The sequence below is a fragment of the Corvus hawaiiensis genome, chromosome 18, assembly GCF_020740725.1.
Source record: "Corvus hawaiiensis isolate bCorHaw1 chromosome 18, bCorHaw1.pri.cur, whole genome shotgun sequence".
Lineage (NCBI taxonomy): Eukaryota > Metazoa > Chordata > Aves > Passeriformes > Corvidae > Corvus > Corvus hawaiiensis.
In genome coordinates, this window is record NC_063230.1 from 12,170,941 (window position 1) to 12,189,709 (window position 18,769).

Here is an 18,769-nt window from a genome sequence, read left to right on the forward strand (position 1 = left end):
GTGATAAACCAGTGCAGTCTAGCAGCATCAAGAGCACAGTTACACTTTACCACAAAGCAAACTCCAGTCCTAAAATCCAGGGATTTTAAAAACCTCAAAGCACTTTACATATAGAGAAAATACGGGTTTTTGTGCAGGGCGGCGACAGAGACCCCTGCCACCTTTGCACCAGTTGCTGTGACAGACCTTCAACACAGGATTGGGCAATGTAGTCCCCTGTTTAACAGGAAGCATAATCCATAATTAGCAGAGTTTGATTTTTTTCCCCCCAGTGCTTATAAAGTTTCTCAGCTGCTTTAAATAATTCCAGTAATATCCATGGAATTGGGCTGCTTTTGAGCAGTGGAGGCTCAGCTCCGACAGAGATCCATGGAAGTACACGAACATAAAGGGTAAATGAGTTACATGGGAGGTGATGCTCTGCAGGAAATTTGTCACAGACCTGCGAGCTCTGGTGTGGTACTGCTGGACTCCTTCATTAACTTCTCCCTAATGCACACCTTGCTGCTCGTGCTAATTGTACAATCACAGATGCTCTGAGTACACAACAGCGATCTCTGTTTAAAAAACATTGCTTCTGAAAGGAACGCTTCTTAAGGGCCTACATTATTATTCAAATTGATGCCGAGGATGATGTAAAGAAGGGAGCTGTTCAACAGCACTTCACTGATCTTTCTACGGCAACTTGTATCAGTCTCATTATGCTGTTTATACACACACAGTGCGATGCCGTCCCATTGGTATTACACTGCTAATTGGAATTACTACTTTCAGAAAGAAAAAGTCAGTTTAAAGGCCAAAAGAGAAGCGTGGTTGTAATGTACACCACAGCATTGCTTTCTTTACCGAGGTCCATTGGATTTATAATTACAAATCCATTCTAACCTGTCAAAGCATTTATCAATGTATTTAATCAATACAGTACTCTTACACTGCTCTTTTGCTGTCAGGTTTCACAAATGAATACTGTCCTAACATAATGAAAATAGACTGCATCTGACATAAACCCACCTGAAATGACTTCTAGGAAGGTTCCAGCCAAGGTTGGAGTGGCCACCTGCTTCATTCTTTCCAGCCACCCCAGTGTTTCCCTAGATAGGCATGAAATTACAGGTTTGTGGCGTGTGCCAAACTGGGGACTTATTCTAGAGTTTGACTGAAATGCAACTATGTGACCTTTACTTTATAATAAACACAAGCCATAAATTTTGCAGATATTCGAGGAGAGGATCCTGGAAAGTAGGAACAGACAGAAAATCTTGTGGTTGCTATGATTCTGAGTCTCTGTAGATCAAAGATTGTTCTCTTTCCTTCTGTTCTTTTTCTCTGGTTTAGCAATAGGTAAGCTAAGAATGTCTGCAACAAATACCTCTGTTGTGATTTCTGCTGGAATTTCTTCAGTCAAAGCTGCTGCACCTGTAGAGCAGTAACAACAACACAAGACACAGAGAAGCAACGTAAAAATGGCTTTCCAGTAAAATTTATAAGCAGCAAGAAGTGAATGAAATGTTTTTAAAGATGTACGAAGGGATCATGACAAAGTGATGGTTTACTAGCTTGATACTTTGTGTGTTTATATCAGGGATTAAACCTGTGTGTCTCACCTTGCAGCAGGTCCCTGCCTCAGAGGAGTCACGAGACAACTTTTACACTTGGTCGATTTGATGTGATTTAGGATCCTGAGGGATCCAGGGATTTCCAAGTTGCTTTGCAGCACCAGGCAGCTCCCTTCGGGAGCGGCACCTTTGCTGCATGCGGCCCATTGCCAGTGACCCTAAACAGATGCTGTTCCAAACTGGTGGGGACTGGGACATGAACTGTACAAAAATGCAGTTCCAGTTACAATGGGCAATTAAATACAGCCGCTTGGCTCAAATCAATGCTATAATTTGCTGTTCCAGACTGGTGTAGACTGGGACATAAATTGCAGACAAATGCAGTCGTTACCAACAGCTCTGTTACAATGGGCACTGCGTCCTGGGTAAAATCAGCACTGGGATTTCCCTGTGTGTTTCTAATTTCAGTTCCAGCCAGCAGATAAACAGCAATGTAATCTTGTCAGGCCCCAGTTATAGTTCATTGTCCATTTATTTTTAGATACACCCATGTAATTGCTGCGTGGATGAAGGACAGTCTGTAGCTCTGTGACTATTTTTGCAATCCCATCTGAGCAGTTTTGACAGCTCTTGGCCTAACAGGGTAAATGGGTTTGAAATTTAAATTATTCCATCTGGGAGTTGAAACAATCCTGCTTCTGTGCTGTGTGGAATGCTAATCCCGTACCTGTGGGATCACAGGTGTCCGGTTCAGATCCTCCTTCCCTGGGTCTCCTGCCCAGCAAGGTGATCAGACATTCAGCCAGCTCGTCCTCCGTCATCTGCTCCCCTGTACACAACAGAGCAACCCCAGCCCGTGGGTTATGGGGTTGAGAGCACAAAAACTCAAAAGCAACTCAAATTACAAAGTGCATGAATTAAACAGGACAGTTCAAAGGAGGATCTGGCTTCTCTGAGATACACACATTGCCAACCAAAACACGTGATCCCAATGCAGGAAAACGTTGATCCTAAGGAAAATTGCTCTTCCCTATGGCATTTTGGGAAAAAATGTCAGTCAAAGGGAGAAATTCTGATGCAGACAGCTCTTTAAGATACATTGCAGTTGCAGGGGCTTGAGCTTCTATTCCCACTGGAGAATTCCTGGCACAGATCACAGTCCATGTAGCCATTTTCATGCAGGCGAGAAAGAGGAAGGTGGAGAAAAGTCTTGATTTAGCATCTTGAAATAACATGGACATAGCACTTGTTCCCGATTAGTGGTTGGCTCATGCCCTGGAGCATGAGGTTATAGATCTGTTATGAAACTGTTCTATCTGATGTACCTATTTATGGATGTTCACACCATCTGTATAAATAGCTAACCTTTCTCACACTGGTTGAATCCTTGGTTTCCAAGGATCTTTGTGGCAAGGAGTCTTGCCAGGTGATGTACTGACAAGTACATCAGTAAACCAGCATTTCCCTTTACCTGTTTTAATGCTCAGCTGCGCTTTTACACCAGAAGTAAGACAACAGAAGTTTGTTATTAACACTCTATGGCACTGGCACAAGCATATGAACACCCACATTTACAGTGTTCTCCCTGATTCAGCTCAACTAAACCATCCAGTCTTTCACACAGATTCAGCCCAGGACCAATTTCATCCCTCCTCTCTTGTCTCCCTTTTATCAATTTTATACTACTTTTCCAGAGCCTGTGTGACTGGAAGAGAGAACAGCAATGCAGATAAGGGCACACTGGGAGAAGGATACATTTTGCCAAGATCCGTACTTATCATTTAACAGCCAAGATACCTCAGGCCAGGAGAGATTTCCAGAGCAGTAAAAGAAGCACAGCTGGGACAAGACATGTGATTATTCAATTTAAAATCTTAAGGCAGATGGGTCCTCACGCCTGCCCTGGTTACCAGGCTATCGTTCTGTAATAATTTCTTGCTACAGTAAAAAAGTTCTGAAATTGCAGGCAGAACTAGCAAGCATAAAACTGATATTAGAAACAAAATAACTCACCTCTGCACTGAAGCAGTGACAGGAAGTCTCCTGTGTCAATAACTTTGTCTCCCTTCTCATTATCGTAACCAAGAACCTGAAATGCTCGTTGTATGGTTTTCATTGACAAGCCAAGTGCAGGTCGATGATTTATGTAAAGTTTGATAAAATCCCCTAAATTGATTTTTATCACTTGTTCTCCAGTATCCGCATACTTGCTGAATTTTACCTCATTTATCATTTCTTCAATCTAAAGATCAAGACAAGGCAGATTGTTACATGTTTTATTTTGAAGAGCGTTGGGCCAGTTTCCGATCCCGTGAATGCCAATGTCCCCTAACCACGCATGTGTTGGTGCCATGGGTGCCATGACCACATCCCAGTAGGAAGCTGCACTCAGCAGCTGAGAGTGGGCATGGCAAACAGTTACACACCTGCTGACAGGACAGTAGTAAGTTAAAATGGGGGTTACACATAACACAGTCATTTTGGATTTCCTGTCTTGTGACAGGCACTCAGTGACCCTGCAGCTGTTACCGGCACCTTTGGCACAGCTGTGTCTCCGCTCTGGGACAGTGGGCAGGCAAACCACAAACCAGTAAACACACCATCCTTGCTCTTGGAGCACACACATGAGGGTCCCGACAGAACCAGGCTGCACACCCTGGCTGGCATTAGAAATCTTATCTTCCCCTGCTCTGACCTGTGTCTGGGGTGGTTCTGGTGCTGCACAAGCCAAATCTGAAATCTGCTCAGTGGGGCTGACACCCTGCACTGCTGGATCACTTACTCTCCTCTCAGACAAACAGGCAAGCACTGGCTGTGCTGGATACCAGTGGTTTTCCTGAAGTCTGGTGCTGTGAGTCAGTCCAGTTGGCAGCTGTGCAGATGTGTGTCCAAAAGGCAGCATCTGCTCCATGCCTTCATTGTACTCGCAGCCCCTTCAGAGATACACGGGCACAGAGAAACACTGGGAGAATTCCCCGTGCCAACACGTACCAAGCGTGCTGCTCCCCGGGAAGGGAAGCTGATGCAAGATCTCCCCAGGGAGGACTTTGCATTCAGCCTTGGGCCTTTGTCCTGGTGTCACAAGTTTTTCCACTGAATGAAGCCCGGGGAAGAGGGAAATCTCAGCCTTATATTTTTCCTGTAGTGAATGTCATTTTCACTTGGCTCTGGCTGATCTGGGATTAGGTTTTATATCAACCCCACTGAACTACAAAAGAAAAACACCAATTCCCAAAAGCTTTTCTAGTCAGCCCAAGCTGCCTTTTCTCCCTCCTGCTTTTCTTTTATTAAAACACGAGAGAGAGAGAGAGATGAACCTTCTCTCTGGATTTATTACTGATTTTAGGTTGCCTGGTTTCACAACAGCTCAGCACCTCTGTTTCCATGCCTGAAATGCTGTTTATATTTTAATTTGGGGAAGTTTGGGACATTATCAGTTATTCTTCCAGAGACATTTCCCAAGGGAATATGTTCTCTGTGTCCCCAAGATGCAAAAACGCAATAACCCAAGGCAAAGATCTAACACAATATGAGGAGATAACACCTCAACTTGACACCAGGGCAAAGCAGCCCCAGCTCAGACAAACATTTGCTGGTTGTGGGGGCTCCAAAGTGAGTCAGTTTGCTGGCGGCTGTGGCGAAGGTCCTGCCTTCCATCTGGCTCTCGCAGCGGAGCATCCTTGGGTAGATGGGATGGCACAAACTCACAGCACTGCCTCAGCAGCCTGTGGGTTCCTGTGCCATGGCAGAGATGAACACAGCCTCCCCCACGGAAAGACCGAGGGAGCGCAGTGATGCACCGCTGCCCTCGGGAGAACCCCTCCTGCGGTGACAGGCTGGAGCTCAGAGGCCGTTATTCAAATCTCCTTGCTTCAGATTCAGTCATGCCAGGTTACACATTACCAAATGAGGTTTGTATACATACAAACCGCCTTGGAGAAACAGCCACACAAAGGGGAAGAAGCAGCACCCTTATTAAATCAGTTCTCTCTGCTGTAAAATTTTGACCCTGAGGTTGCCCTGGTGAACAACTATGAGCTGTCAGGCTCCAGGTTTGTTCAGCCTTCCCTGCAGTTGCCCAACTTGCTAGCAAGGAAAATTTTGAGGAATTTGCTGCCAGATTCTGACTACTACTATATTTATGCAGATCAGATAAAATACACTGAAAGCCAATAAATATATTCTAGAGCCATCCAGCACAGCAATGGTCAGAATCTGGCCCTTAGAACACTTGGGAGGTGCAGTCAGTCTTGCTTTTTCTTCTTTTAAAAACAATAAAAACAGCTGACCAACCTCTTCCTCTGATGGATAAAATCCTATTGCTCTCATTACAGAAGGAATTTCCTCCAAGGGAATATGTGTTGACACCTGTCTCTTCTCCATTGTATCGATACCTTGGCTGCACAGCTGTACGTAGTAAAAATAGTCCTCCAGTTCCTGCCAGGGATTCAAACAAACACTGCAAATTTCAGTTACCAACAGGCAGGGAAGATAAGGCTCCTTTTAGGGTTTACTAACAGGCATATCAATGAGATTGCTGTTAAAGGCGAGTTGGACAAAACATAAAGAAATGTCAGGCCTGTATAAATTAAACTCCAGCCAGATGTGGCCAGACAGCATTCACGGTGAGCATAATTACCCTGAAGAATTCCCCTTCTCTGCCACCATTCAGGAGGTTGTAGAATGGGATCAAGTCCTCCCCACCCAGGAAAGCAGCAGCATCCAAGGCACTGGCAGAAGTGGAGAAAAGAAGGTACAGGAAGGGTTCATGTGAGGAGAGCCTTCACGGTTCCCTTTCTAGTCGTTCACAGACACTTTCAATAAATAAAATCCCTGGGCCTGAGAATTCAGGAAAGAAAAACACTGCCTTGAACCCTGTGCTATTTTATCATCAGCTGCACTTCTACAGCATATTTCATACCCAGGTTTTACATACAATAGCACAGTGTGGGAATTAATTATTACTGAATGGTCCTCTTGTTGAGTGGAATGAGTACAGGGCTTGGAGCCAGGAGCTTTTCCATGGACTTGAACTTGGTGTCTGGCATTTGGCTTTTCTGCTTCCTTATAGAGACATTGAGAGAGATGAATTAGCTAGATCAGCATTTTGAACATGCAGAGAAGGCTGGGACTTGGTGTTTGCAATAAACCACACAACTCCCTGTTCCTTGATCTAACACATTTTTCCCCAATAACTCAGTGCAATCCATTACCCGACTTCCTCTGCCGTGGCAGGCAACGGAGTCACAGGTGCAGTTTGCATTAAACTGAAAGCGCCTGAGTAGCCACCTCTTTGTTTCAATTTCATAGGCAGTTGGAGCCAAAAGAATCCCTTTGGCTTGTGCAGATATAATAAGAAACCAAGCCTGGCAGTGCAATCATGGCATAGCACTGCCACATAATACCCCACGCCTGGCAGCAAGGCTGCAGCTTTCACACACACCTCTGTAGTGCTGCTTCCATGGGGGTTTTTTTGCAAGCTTCATGCTTTTTTCATAATTAAGTTATTTGGGTATTAAACACAGTGGAGATGCACAAGATGCCAGAAGCAGCAATAAAATGATAATTAGCTCATCAAGAACTTCGCTCCAAAAACAAATTACATAGAAATTCAGTGTTGCCTGGACTCTGGCCAACCATTATAAAGAAGGATCATTTATATTCTATTGCCTTCCTTAAAATGTCGCTTATCCTGACCCCCGACTGTTTAAGCCACACAAAGTGGAAAAGAAAATAAATAAACCCGTTGCTTTCCCACCCAGGTTTCCTTTGTTCTGGCACATGAAGGTGAGCTGGCTTGGCACCCCTTGGGCTTTCCTCAGAGCGAATGGTACCTGCAAAATGTGTTCCTTGCAGGACCAGCAGGGTCTTAACCACAAAATCTTGGTCCTAGGAAGGTGAGGGGCAGTGGTGTTTCCCAGGTGCACACCAAAAGGCAAACATAGGAGCAAGGGCTAAAAGCCAGCTCCCATGGAGTTATTTCCCAGAAACCAGGAGACAGAGTGCTCTGTGCTAGGAGGGTGTTGCACAGGATTTGAAAAAGAGAAAACCAAACCAACACAAACTGAGGGAGACCATGCCACACTATCCTAACTCTGCCATGTACTAAGCTCCCTTCCCAGTCCCTGAAGCGTGAAGTGGTTCCATGCTGGGCTGGAAGCCTTCATGCCATTCACAGCTGCCTTGCTCCCTCTCTATGTACAAATGTACCTACCGGGCACCTGCAGCCGTGAGGGAAGAGCCTCTGCCCCACAAATGTATTCCAACGAGCAGCTTTGGTCCTTGATGTGCCAAGAAACCAGTATATCTATCCTGCCTCTGCTGTGTTACCCCCCTGCCACGTGGGAGCACATCTGGCACCACTGCCCAAGGGATCTGGCAGAGGGAAACCTGCAGAGGATGGCGTAAGAAACCTGGCAGGATTCATCACTGCTGCTCTGGGCCAGAGCCTGGAGATCCTCCTTTGTTAAAGCAGCCTCCACTCTTCCAGCCACCCCATTTACTGCAGGCCATTTATTCATGTAAGCAAAGCTTTATAGGATTAAGGTGGCTTGTCCTAAATCCAGTCTTCAAATGCAGGGGGGATTTCCCAGCAAATTCCTATCCCATTTGGAGAGCAGACAGTTTTGTATCAGCAGCTGCCCTGTGTGCTCCTCCTGCAGCAGCCAGTGCTGCTCTTCTGGTCCCTGCCTAACCCTGACAATCTCCCATCATGCTGGCCAGGCCACAGGGGCCACAAAATCCTCTGCTCAACTTCTTACCATTTGGGCACCATTTCCCAGACCGTTCCCCTCCTGTTTCAGCTGCCACCCCACAGAGCTGCTTGGAGCCCAGTGGGTTGACCAAGCAGCTGTGGAAAGCATTAACAAGATTCCTTTCCCTTTCCTGCCATAACTCACGGTAGGTTGACCTTCCATTTCATAAAAGTGCGCTCCTTCCCCCCGGCTGTAAAGATGTAACGCCCGTCATGGGAGGTGGCAAAGTCAGAGGCACCGTCTGGGTGGCAAATGAAGGCTGAGGACTTGTGGGGGTTGCCATCGACAGGCAGAATCTGCAAGCCCACCTGGAAGGGAAGAGGGAGTCTGGGAGGGCTGGGGGTCCCATTGGGGCAATGCCACATCCTCTTCCGCAGGAGTTCTCTCAGCTCTCAGGCAGGACCAGCCTACATGTGGTTTCATCTCCAGTGAAATTCCCAAGGGACCACCAGCTCTGCAAGTGGGGGCTCTTGTACATCTGGGCAGCTGGGGCTCCATACCTTGTCCTTTGTAATGTACACCAGGTAGTGTTGCTGGGGGTCCGCAGAGCTTGTCCTAGGGAGGATTTGTATCTTCTCCAAGGGGGAGCCATAGGTTGGTCCCAAAACGGTCTTTCTAAAGGCAAACAACATATTTATCCACTCTAGGCCACCCAAAACATTTTTCCCCTCTGAACAGCTGTTGTGTATGAGGATGGGTAGATATGGGAGGTGTGCAGAGGCTTTGTGCTGAGGCTGAGAGAACAGGATAGGACAGGGTCCCTGGCTAGAAGGAACTACACTGGGGCTCAGAAATTAATTTAGTGCTCAGGGATTATTATGCTTTGCTCATGTGAACTCCTGTCTCTTTATCTGATGTCTAACTGCTGCATCTCAAGTCCAACATGCTGAGCAGACCAAGACCCAGCTGCAGCCACAACCTTGCTAAATGACACATCAGTGAACAGCAGAATGGGCATAAGAGTGGAGTGACCTGAAGGCTCTAGATTTACTAGAGCCTTCCCAAGATCTGCATCACAGATGGACAATCCCATGCTCATGGGTGGGAGTATGGTGGTTATTAGACCAAGGATCAGGAGGAGGTTCCCAGGCAATTGCAGGCCTGAATCAATCCTCTACCTGCACATTTTGGTTGTCACATTGTAGAGCTTCATTTTGTAGCAGCTGTTGGCAGTGAGGAAAAAGGACTCGGTGCTGAGCTGTGGGTACCAGGCCAAGCACAGGGGCACCGCAGCCTGCTCCAGCCTGTCCCTGTGTGTGACCACCAAGTGGTCCTTGATGCTGCTGTTCAGGTCATATTCAACCTGGAGGAAAGACAAGGAAACACAGCAACTCCCCTGTGGTCTGCCAGCACCCTTGACCTTGTGGAATCACTGGGTTTGCATCTCCTGGAGAAGCCACAATAGGAGAGCCTCAGTACCGAGACCAGTCTGAGAAACAACCCCCAGCAATGGAACTGGTGAGGAGAGAGTTGGGAGCCAAGGAACCAAACACGGAGTCTCCTCTGATGGCCTTGTCCAGCCCCACCCCTTTAACCACAAATCATCTCTGTCCTTTAAACTTTCACATCAACCCACCAGCTGCCGGTCCTCCCCAAGGCTCAGGAGCCTGGGCTCGTTGCTGTCCAAGTGGACCCCAAAGAGGATGCTCCGGATGGGTTTGTAGTGGGAGTCCAGCCCTGCCAGGTGTTCCCAGCATCTGCTCCCATTCTGCAGGACTCTCTTGTAAACAGTCACTGAATGATTCTCATCCTGCAACAACAGCACAAAGGTCAATGAGCCACGATCCCTGCACACATCCCCTGGCTGGCAGTGGGTTACTTGGTGAGTCCCCTCTAGGCTTAGCCTGGCCCTTTCTGTTCTGGAGTCCCACCAGGATGTTTGGAGTCACAGCCAGGATAAAGCACTGGGCTGGACCCATTTGGGCAGCTGCTCTCAAGAGAGCACCACAGAAATCCTCAACCTGGTGGGAGCATCTGAGCCATTCCCTGCCATGCTCATGTAGAAAAAGGGCAGTAAATGAATTTCTGTGATTCCCTAGAAATCACAAGGAAGATGCTTCCCACTGCTGTGCTCTGGCACACGTGCAGGGAAGGGGAATCTTTTTCTTTGTAGAGATCAGCACCAGTTGCTACAACCTCTGAGTCAAACTGCTTCGAGCTGCCTCTACACTTCTATATCGAGACATGGGATCGAGGGAGCAGCCCTCTCGCAGAGCACCAGCCAGAAGGAAATCCCTGCTCCAGCCCTTTCTACAGATGGATGCAGAGCTAGGATTTGTCACTAAAGTTAGGAACGGGGCGCTGCCAGCAGCGGGTCTGCGGAGCCACTGTGACTGGTGACGTTTTTACAGAGTGACTCTTCAAGCCAGGAAAAGCACTTCGGAATCAGGAAGCCCCAGGGGAGGAACAGCTCTCTGCCTTGCTCACTCTGCATTTCAGAGTCACCAAGCCCCAGGGGAGGGACAGCTCTCTGCCCTGCTCACTCTGTGCCTTGCAGGATTGCCGGCAATTCCCAGTCCCTCCCAAAGCTGCCCCAGGAACAGCGCATGTAAATCACCGAGCGGAAAAAACAAGCTTACAGCAGTTGCGAGGTACTTGGAATCGTAAGAGAAGCTGATGTGAGTCACAGGACCTTGCGAGAACTGGAATTTTTCGCAGATGGACTGAAGGGAAATTGCATCAAGGATGTAAACGCTTCCATCAGTAAAACCAGCAGCCAGCAAATAACCTGGAAAGCAGATCAGAAACGTCTCACGATACCATCACTCCTCACAGGAAAGCCAGTGCTTGGCACGTGGGGAGGTCACAGGGCTCCGATACCTTCAGGGTCATAAGCTAAGCACTGGATGCCAGCCTCAGTGAATATCCTGCTAACGAGGTACTGGGTCTCCTTGTAGTCCCACACCTTCAGCAGCCCACAGTGACTCCCCGCAGCCACGAGTGGCTCCTGCGGGTGGCAGGCAATGGCATTCACAGCTTTCTTCACCTCTTTCATGATTCTTTCAAAGTTTGTGCTGTCTGTTGCAACATGGAACATGGTTGCATCAGAGGTTGAAAGGATAAAGTTCCTGTTTAGTGTGAGAGAAACAGAATTCGATGAATCAGACCAATTGGCTCATGTCCCTCCAAGCTATATTACACATCAGTCTCTTTTTGGCAAGTTAGTTGGACAATCACTTATATTTTGTGATACACAATATGCAAACGCTCCTTGACCTGGAAGGCAAGTGGCACTTTGTATTCATGACCTGGGAAATGGCCATGGGAAGACACTGGAGTCAGTTCCATTTTCTACTAGGCTGGGCAAGCCAGAAGATGAATGACATCTGGGGAGCTCCTGCCATTTGCAAGTCACTGGTGTGTGAGATAGACAAATGAGCAATTGGAGATACTCTGAATGGGCTTTTCACGTGTCTCCACACCACCATTGTCAGTGGCTCCACGTTGACCACGCTGCCATGGCCAAGGTCGGAGGGCAGTTTCAGTCCCTGTCTGTTCACTCAGCCACGCTGACCAGCACGGCAGAGAGGTTTCACTGTGTGACTGGTGATGTGTGGACAGCTGGGTAATTATTCACATTACAGCACAAACGTGTATAGTTTCAGTCTGCCTGACAGAGAGTCTGGACCCAGGAAAAGGGACAAGAGAGGATCACACAGAAATCCCAGACTGGTTTGAGAAGAAAGGAACCTCAAAGATCATCTTGTTTCAACACCTTCCACTAGACCAGGTTATTCCAAGCCCTGTCCAACCTGGCCTTGAACAATTCCAGGCATGGGGCATCCACAGCTTTTCTGGGCAACCTGTGCCAGGACATCACCATTCTCACAGTGAGGAATTTCTTCCTATATTCCATCTAACCCTGCCCTGTCAATTTTAAGCCATTCTCCCCTTGTCCTCTCACTCCATACCCTTGTCCAAAGTCCCTCTCCAGCTGTTTTGGAGCCCTTGAGGAACTGGAAGGTGCTATAAGGTCTCCTTGGAGCCTTCTCCAGGCTGAGTCTAGGAGCTGCACAGACAGACACAAGTGGGGAAGCACAGCTTCTTTGCCAGCTGTTCCATCACGGCCACCAGTTTATGCACATCTGGCCCAGGCACTGATGGACTCTGCACCTCTTGCGTGCCTTAGCTGGGCTCTCCTCCAGCCATTCCTAATCCCACCACCCTCTGGGATGAGCTCAGGCCCTCCCCTTTGGTTTTCTGCCTTTTGTGCTGCCCAGAGCAGCTACAAGTGGCAGGAGCTACAGCAGTGACCCAGGAAGAGGCATGAGACAACAGAGACCAACAGGGAAACCAAACCATCCTCCAGGACACTGCTCCAGGCTGGAAAAGAATCTGTCCCACATGGCTCATTGGAAAACACGTGTGGCTAAGAACAGACGTTGCCAGGAAAGCTGTAACAGGAGTGACAGACATATGGTTTGCAGGCTGGATGGAGACACACAACAGCTTCATCTGGCCTGCAGACTCCCTATAAATCCTCACAGGCACAGCTACGTCACGCAGAGGGACAGAGAGGAGCTGGTGACCGGTCAGTGTGGTACAGCCCTGCGCTGGCGCCATGGCCCCAGTTAGCTTGCCAAGCCATGATAAAATCCAACTGGATATAGCCATCCCTGGGAGGGGCTTAAGGGGGGGATTAAGGGGCCCAGTGAGAGCTGGAGGCTCAGCATTAGTACTGCCTGGTGTGCCGGGTACGTGACAGAGAAGCTGATCATCGCCGTGCCTGCACTAACGCCATGTCTGCGCCAAGGCATCACCTCAAGCTCAGAATCTGGGATGTGATGGAGCCCGCCCACACTCCCTCCCTGTCCTGCCCAGAAGCCTGAGCACAGGGTTGAAACCTGCTCCAGACCAGGCAGAAGCTCATGGAGCAGCTCTCACTGACCTCCTCCCCAGTTTTGAGCTGCAAGGCAAACACAGAAGAGCTGGGTTCGTAAAGAGACACTCACCTGGTGAGAAAGGGCTTGCTGCTGTCTGGGGAGGCACCGGGAGGATCACGAAGGATTGTGGAGAACGAGATGGACCGGATGGGACCCACTTTGTCATGGCTGTAGATGGTGAGGAGCCGCAGCTGCCCATCATAGAATTTAACCTGCCCTTTCACATCACCTGTGACTACACAGCTGCAAGGAAGGGGAAGTTCTTAACCAACACACTGACTGACAACTCCCAGATATTTCTTGAAGGGCATCCTTAGGCGGAAGCAAATCTCTTCCCCACTTCTCTGCACAAGCACATGAGCAGAGCCCTGCACAGTTGTTCAGGAGAAAGCCGGGGCTGTGCAGAAACCAGCAGCTCTGCTGTGACCCTGCCGTGTCCCTGCCGTGTCTCTGCCGTGTCTCCGAGGCTGTGGCGGCGTTTGGTGGCTGTCTGCTCCCTCTGCCGGTAGCGGCCAGGAGGCTGAGCCACTGTCTGAGCTACCCCAGCAGAGCTGGCATCTCATCACCACGACTTTTCAACCTTGTTTCCACCCCCAGCCAAATCCATTGCTGGAAAATTACTCATAAACCAGCAGCACTTTCCTGCATGAGTGACCATGCTGCCAAGTGACTTAAAACTCCAACATTATTTCTGCCACTACTACAGCTGAGGTACCCAAGGACTACAGCTACGGAAAAGGGCTGCCCCATTACCTCTCCAACACTTTGAGCACGGTAAGACTCTCCTTCTGCATTGACACCACTTTGGTGGCTGTTATTCCGTGGGGTTTGGCTGGCAGTTCCTCGGGGAGAGTGCGGGGATTGTCCATGTCCCACACCACCAGCTTCCCGGCTGAGGTGCCCGTCAGAGCTTGGGCGTTGTTAAAATGGAAAACTGACTGGCTGAACTGTCCCACCAGGCACTTGAAGGTCTGTGGAGACAGCAGCCAGGCCGTGTTTTCATCCCAGAGCTGGCTCTGCCCTTCTCCAGCAGAGAGGTTTCTGCTTGGTCCTCATGACATTCCCTCCCTGCCCCACAGCAGGACAAGAGGACAAGAGCCTCAGGAGAAAACGCAGTGGGGCACCTTGGAGAGAGAGCCCTGCTTGACCTCAGCTCAGGCAACCCAACAGGCTTGTCCCTGTCCAAGGGGGACAAGCTGGGGACATGGCCACCGTTTTTGCTTGAGGGGATGGGGAGGGACAGTGCTGCTGCAAGCAGGAAAGCCAAGAGGGTAACATACTGTGGTCCCTCCCTGCTGTGCTCACCTGGTTGCTCAGGAATGGTGCCCTGTACTGCAAACCTGCATCATCCTGGGGAAAGCAGAGAAAACATCCAGGACAAGGATTTTGGAATCGAGCTCTGCAGTGCCAGCATGTTCCCTCCCCACCATCTGGGCACTGGCCCCACACTGTGGTGACCAAAGCAGGGCTCCTGGGGCAGAAAGGCTCCAAGATCTTCCAGAGAGCATGAAACATCCTCTCCTTCCGCCTGCTTCTCTTCCAAAAGCTGCTGAATGGCACAAGGCCCATGGGAAAGCAGGAGTGGGAGAGGTGAAGAGCATCCCTGCCACAGCAGCTGGGCCTCACCAGTGTGGGAGTGGAGGGAGGGTGATACTCTGCCCAGACCACTTTGGGATCTGGCAAGGGCAGGGAGCAGGGTAGGGGGATGGGGGCGAGGGCAGGGACAGATCTGCAATGTGTGACCCAAGTTGTGGACAGACACCTGGCCCCAGAGTTTCCCCGTCACCTCCTTTCTGGCACCTGAAACATGACTTCCCGTGTCCCTACTTACCCACAGGTAAAATATCACCTGGGTTTTGCTGTTGCTGACAAACTCCTGGGGATTCTGAGGGTTAAAAATGACATAATCCTGAAATTCAAAGGTGAGAATCACATTAGCACCAAGCTGAGCACTGCTTTCTGCTTATTCTTCCATGCAGAACAACTGCTTTTATCCAGAACCACCTCACCAGCTGCACTGAACTGAAAACAGAGGGCACCCTGTGCCTGTCAGGTATCAGAGGAACAGGGATAACCCCTTGGGTTGCTCTGCTGCATCCGGGTGCTCCAGGGATGGGGTGTGATCCTGCCTCCCACCCCCAGCTGGCACCCACCAGCAGCCCCATGCTGGATGGGGACATGGGGGCACAGGGGGGAGCAGGTGAGGATGGGGCTGCCTGGTCCAGCCCCTCCGCCCTCCTCAGCCACGGTCACTCACCTGATGCCCAAACTCAGGCTTCAGCTCTGTGCTGCACATGGGTTTCTCTGTGGGCAAAGTCCATCTCCAAACACAAACTTTCTAGAAGAGAAGGGAAGAAAAATCCAAGGAACACTTGTGGCTTTCTGGGAGGTTGGGGGAGCCAGGTGAGTCCCATTCCCCACCCACTGCAGGGGATGGTGTGGCCTAAAAGACTGGAGCAGGGTAAAACCCGGCACAGCCTGGCAGCAGAAAGCTTAATTTCAGGAAATAATGCTAGAAATTGCTTAGATGAAAGTGATGAAGTCAGAAGCTTTTATAACAAATTAAGATCCATTTTCTCAACTCTGCAGCATTCATTTTAATGAAATCCAGGTCTATCTTCTAATGGCTCAGCAAAAACAAGCCATCACTCTGCAAACCCGCTCCCCTCTCTCCTGCTCTCCCCATCCAAATTCCCACCTCCCCTGTGCTGCACTGCGAAAAACTTCCAGGTCTATATCCTGCAAAGCTATGGAAGAGGAGATATTCTCTTCACCTGCACAGTACCAGCACTAATGGTCACCAAATACTTGGCATCCTGGGAAATGGCAATGGCACAGACCCCGTCCTCCGGATGACTCTCGAAGATGGTGCGCACGGGTACCCTACGGAGCAGAGACCCCATGGGTGCTCCTGGCAGCACAGGGGGTTCAAGGCAGTCACTTGGCAAAGTCTGTGGCACAACCCATCCACCCACCCTGGTCTGTGTGGAAGGAGAGATGGAGGGAGGGAGGCTGCAAACATTGGTGCTGCCACAGGCTGGTGGTGCTCAATGTCCCCTCCATCCCTTCCTCCTAAGTAAATGGCACTGGGAAACAACTCACCAGGGATCTCCATCACATCATGAAGATGTGATGTACTTAGTCTGGGAGAGCTCAGCCCCATCTCAGTGTCTCATGGGTATGGGTGATATGAGGATCATGAAGGCCTTGGTTTTGGTTTTGGTTCCTTTGCTGCTTTTTAGTCTGTCCCTGTGTTCTCTCATTTTACTCTCAGCTGAGGCTGGAATCAGTCCTGAGTGATTTACTGGACACAGGGGGTTTCCAAAGAGGAGGTTCCTGGGAGCTTACCCAGAGTAGGAGTCCCACACGATGATCAGAGCGTCTGGCCCTCGGTCGGCGGTTGCGACCCAGCGTTTGTCTTCACTCACACACAGGCAAGAGATGACATTTGTGTGGCCCTGGGGGAGGGAAGCAGCAAAATGCCTTGCAGGCTGCAAACCTGGGGCTGTTTTGTCCGTACCTTTTGTTTGGGCTGCCTCTGGGTTTGGTTATAGGTGCCCCGTAAGCACAGGGCACCAGAAAAAAAGATGGAGGGAGGGGGTTCAGGAGAAGGGGAAGAGGAGGGAGATGCTCGGCTGTGTGCCAGACCTGCAGGTGGTACTGCTTGTTCCCCAGGATGTCATGGATGACCACTATGTGGGAGGAGACATACAGGAGCACCCGGTCCTCCCCGTCCATCAGGCTGTGCACGGCCAGGCTGCTGTTGTAGCCAAACACCCAGGACAGGTTCTGCAGGGAAATGGCAGCTCTCAGCAGCCAGGACAAAAAAGGCACACGAGGTCTGTGGAGTGGTGGAAGAGAGCGGGGCAGGCACGCCAGGTGCAGTGTGGACCATCCTGGTGGCACTGTGCCCGTTGGTACTCACAAGGGGGTGAAGGCTGCTGTCCCTGTTCTTCCGGAACAGCATCCCCGGCATGGCCGCCCACACCAAGCTGGCAAAGCCTTTATGCTGCGTGTGCTGCTCCCTGTAGCCTGAGAGAGGGCTGGAAATGGCTCCCTTGGTCTCAGACAGTGCTGGGGCTGGTTCAAGGGGTCCAGCACCCTCCAGGCATGATGTCCCAGCACTGCCTTCCCCCAGGGTGCCCTGGCTCCCAGCCCAGGTACTGGGCAGGGTGTCTGAGATCCCCATACCTAAAGGAGATGATGGGGGACACATCGGTGGTTCTCCAGTATCCTCTGGTGCTCCTTCCTTCTCCCTGGCAGCAGCAAGGGGATCCTTGAAAAGGGAGAGAGGTTTTGGTGAATGCTGGCTCCTGGGCTGGTCTGGATGGGGACCGCCCTGTGGCTACTGGGAATGAACCCCAGCATGTCTCAGATCCTGGGGGCTCTGTTTCCACTAGGATCTGCCCCAGACCCTGTCTCAAACAGGACTTTCCATGGTACAGCCCTCACCTCCATCTCCTGAGCCATCTGTCTGTCCTGGAACATCTCCTTGGGTTCGCTGCTTAGTGCTGCTCTTCCCTCAGTGGGTTACTCCAGCGTGACTTCACAGGGACCATCCATCCACACCTCTGCCCTCCTCCCAGGGAGCTGGGGTGCGGAGATGCTCTGAAACACACACACTCTCCCAGATTTGGCTGCACAACGACCTGGAATTGGGCACAGCAGGAGGAAAGGGCACCTGTGAAGCTGGGAAATGGGTCCCAGAGCCTCTTCTCAGCTCCAGTAACACTCCCGCACTGAGCACAAGCAAGCCCAGTACTGCCCGGGTTATTCCAGCTTGAGCGCAGACTCCCTCCCTTGTCTGCCCGCACATCGCGCTGGGCATGGAAATTTCCCTTTGGATGGGGGTTTTGCCACAGTCCCTGTAAGCACAGAGTTGCTCCTGGGCGGCAGCTGGTTCATCTCCGGCTTCACGGGTCTGCATTTGAGCCAACACCGAAACCTTGTGCACAGAAAACTTTCACGGGAGGGGAAGGAGGCCCTGGGAAAAACCCTCCCAGGGCCCCGGCAGGCGGGACGGGAGCTCGGGAACGGCCGCTTGGGAACCGCCGCGGTCGCCGGGTCTCACCGCGCTCACACGGAGCCGTTCCCAAGACCCCTCCTGGGAACCTCTCCAGACTTCGGTGCTTCCTGCTGTCCCGAGGGACCCTCCCGGAGACCCTCCCCGCTCACCGACACAGCGATCTCCGCGTCTCTTTGCCTCTGCGACCGCCGTTCCCAGGCAACGGCCGCACCGGCAGCACCGGCTGCGGCACCGGCTGCACCGGGAAACGCCGGGAGAGGGGGAGGAACCCTCCTCATCTGCACCGGGAAACGCCGGGAGACAGGGGAGGAACCCTCCTCATCTGCACCGGGAAACGCCGGGAGAGAGGCGAGGACCCTCCTCATCTCCACCGGCTGCCAGAAAGAGGCAGCGTTGACCCCCCCGCCGCTCCGTTCCTTCCCGGAGGAGTGAACCCTCAGCCTTTCACCCTGCCCAAACCTAAATCCCGCTCATGGCTGCGACAAAGCCCCTCTTGGCATGGCCGGAGCCCTTGTTCCCCAGGATATCGTCCTGGGCTTAAGAATCTTT

General features: G+C 50.7%; 1 protein-coding gene across 1 annotated transcript; it reads right to left on the reverse strand.

Moving 5' to 3' along the window:
• Positions 1-888: 888 nt before the first annotated feature.
• Positions 889-18,466, reverse strand: CFAP251 (cilia and flagella associated protein 251). Its single transcript, XM_048323250.1, is given in 23 exon segments — positions 889-1,300; positions 1,303-1,416; positions 2,284-2,385; positions 3,570-3,798; positions 5,850-5,993; positions 6,196-6,286; positions 8,456-8,619; positions 8,812-8,926; positions 9,430-9,614; positions 9,888-10,061; positions 10,891-11,039; positions 11,132-11,379; positions 13,264-13,437; positions 13,948-14,165; positions 14,500-14,544; positions 15,026-15,103; positions 15,452-15,532; positions 15,969-16,077; positions 16,543-16,652; positions 16,843-16,983; positions 17,120-17,226; positions 17,386-17,470; positions 17,647-18,466. Coding segments are annotated over 23 exon segments (2,931 nt in total). The 5' UTR covers positions 17,683-18,466; the 3' UTR covers positions 889-1,268.
• Between the last annotated feature and the right edge of the window lie 303 nt (positions 18,467-18,769).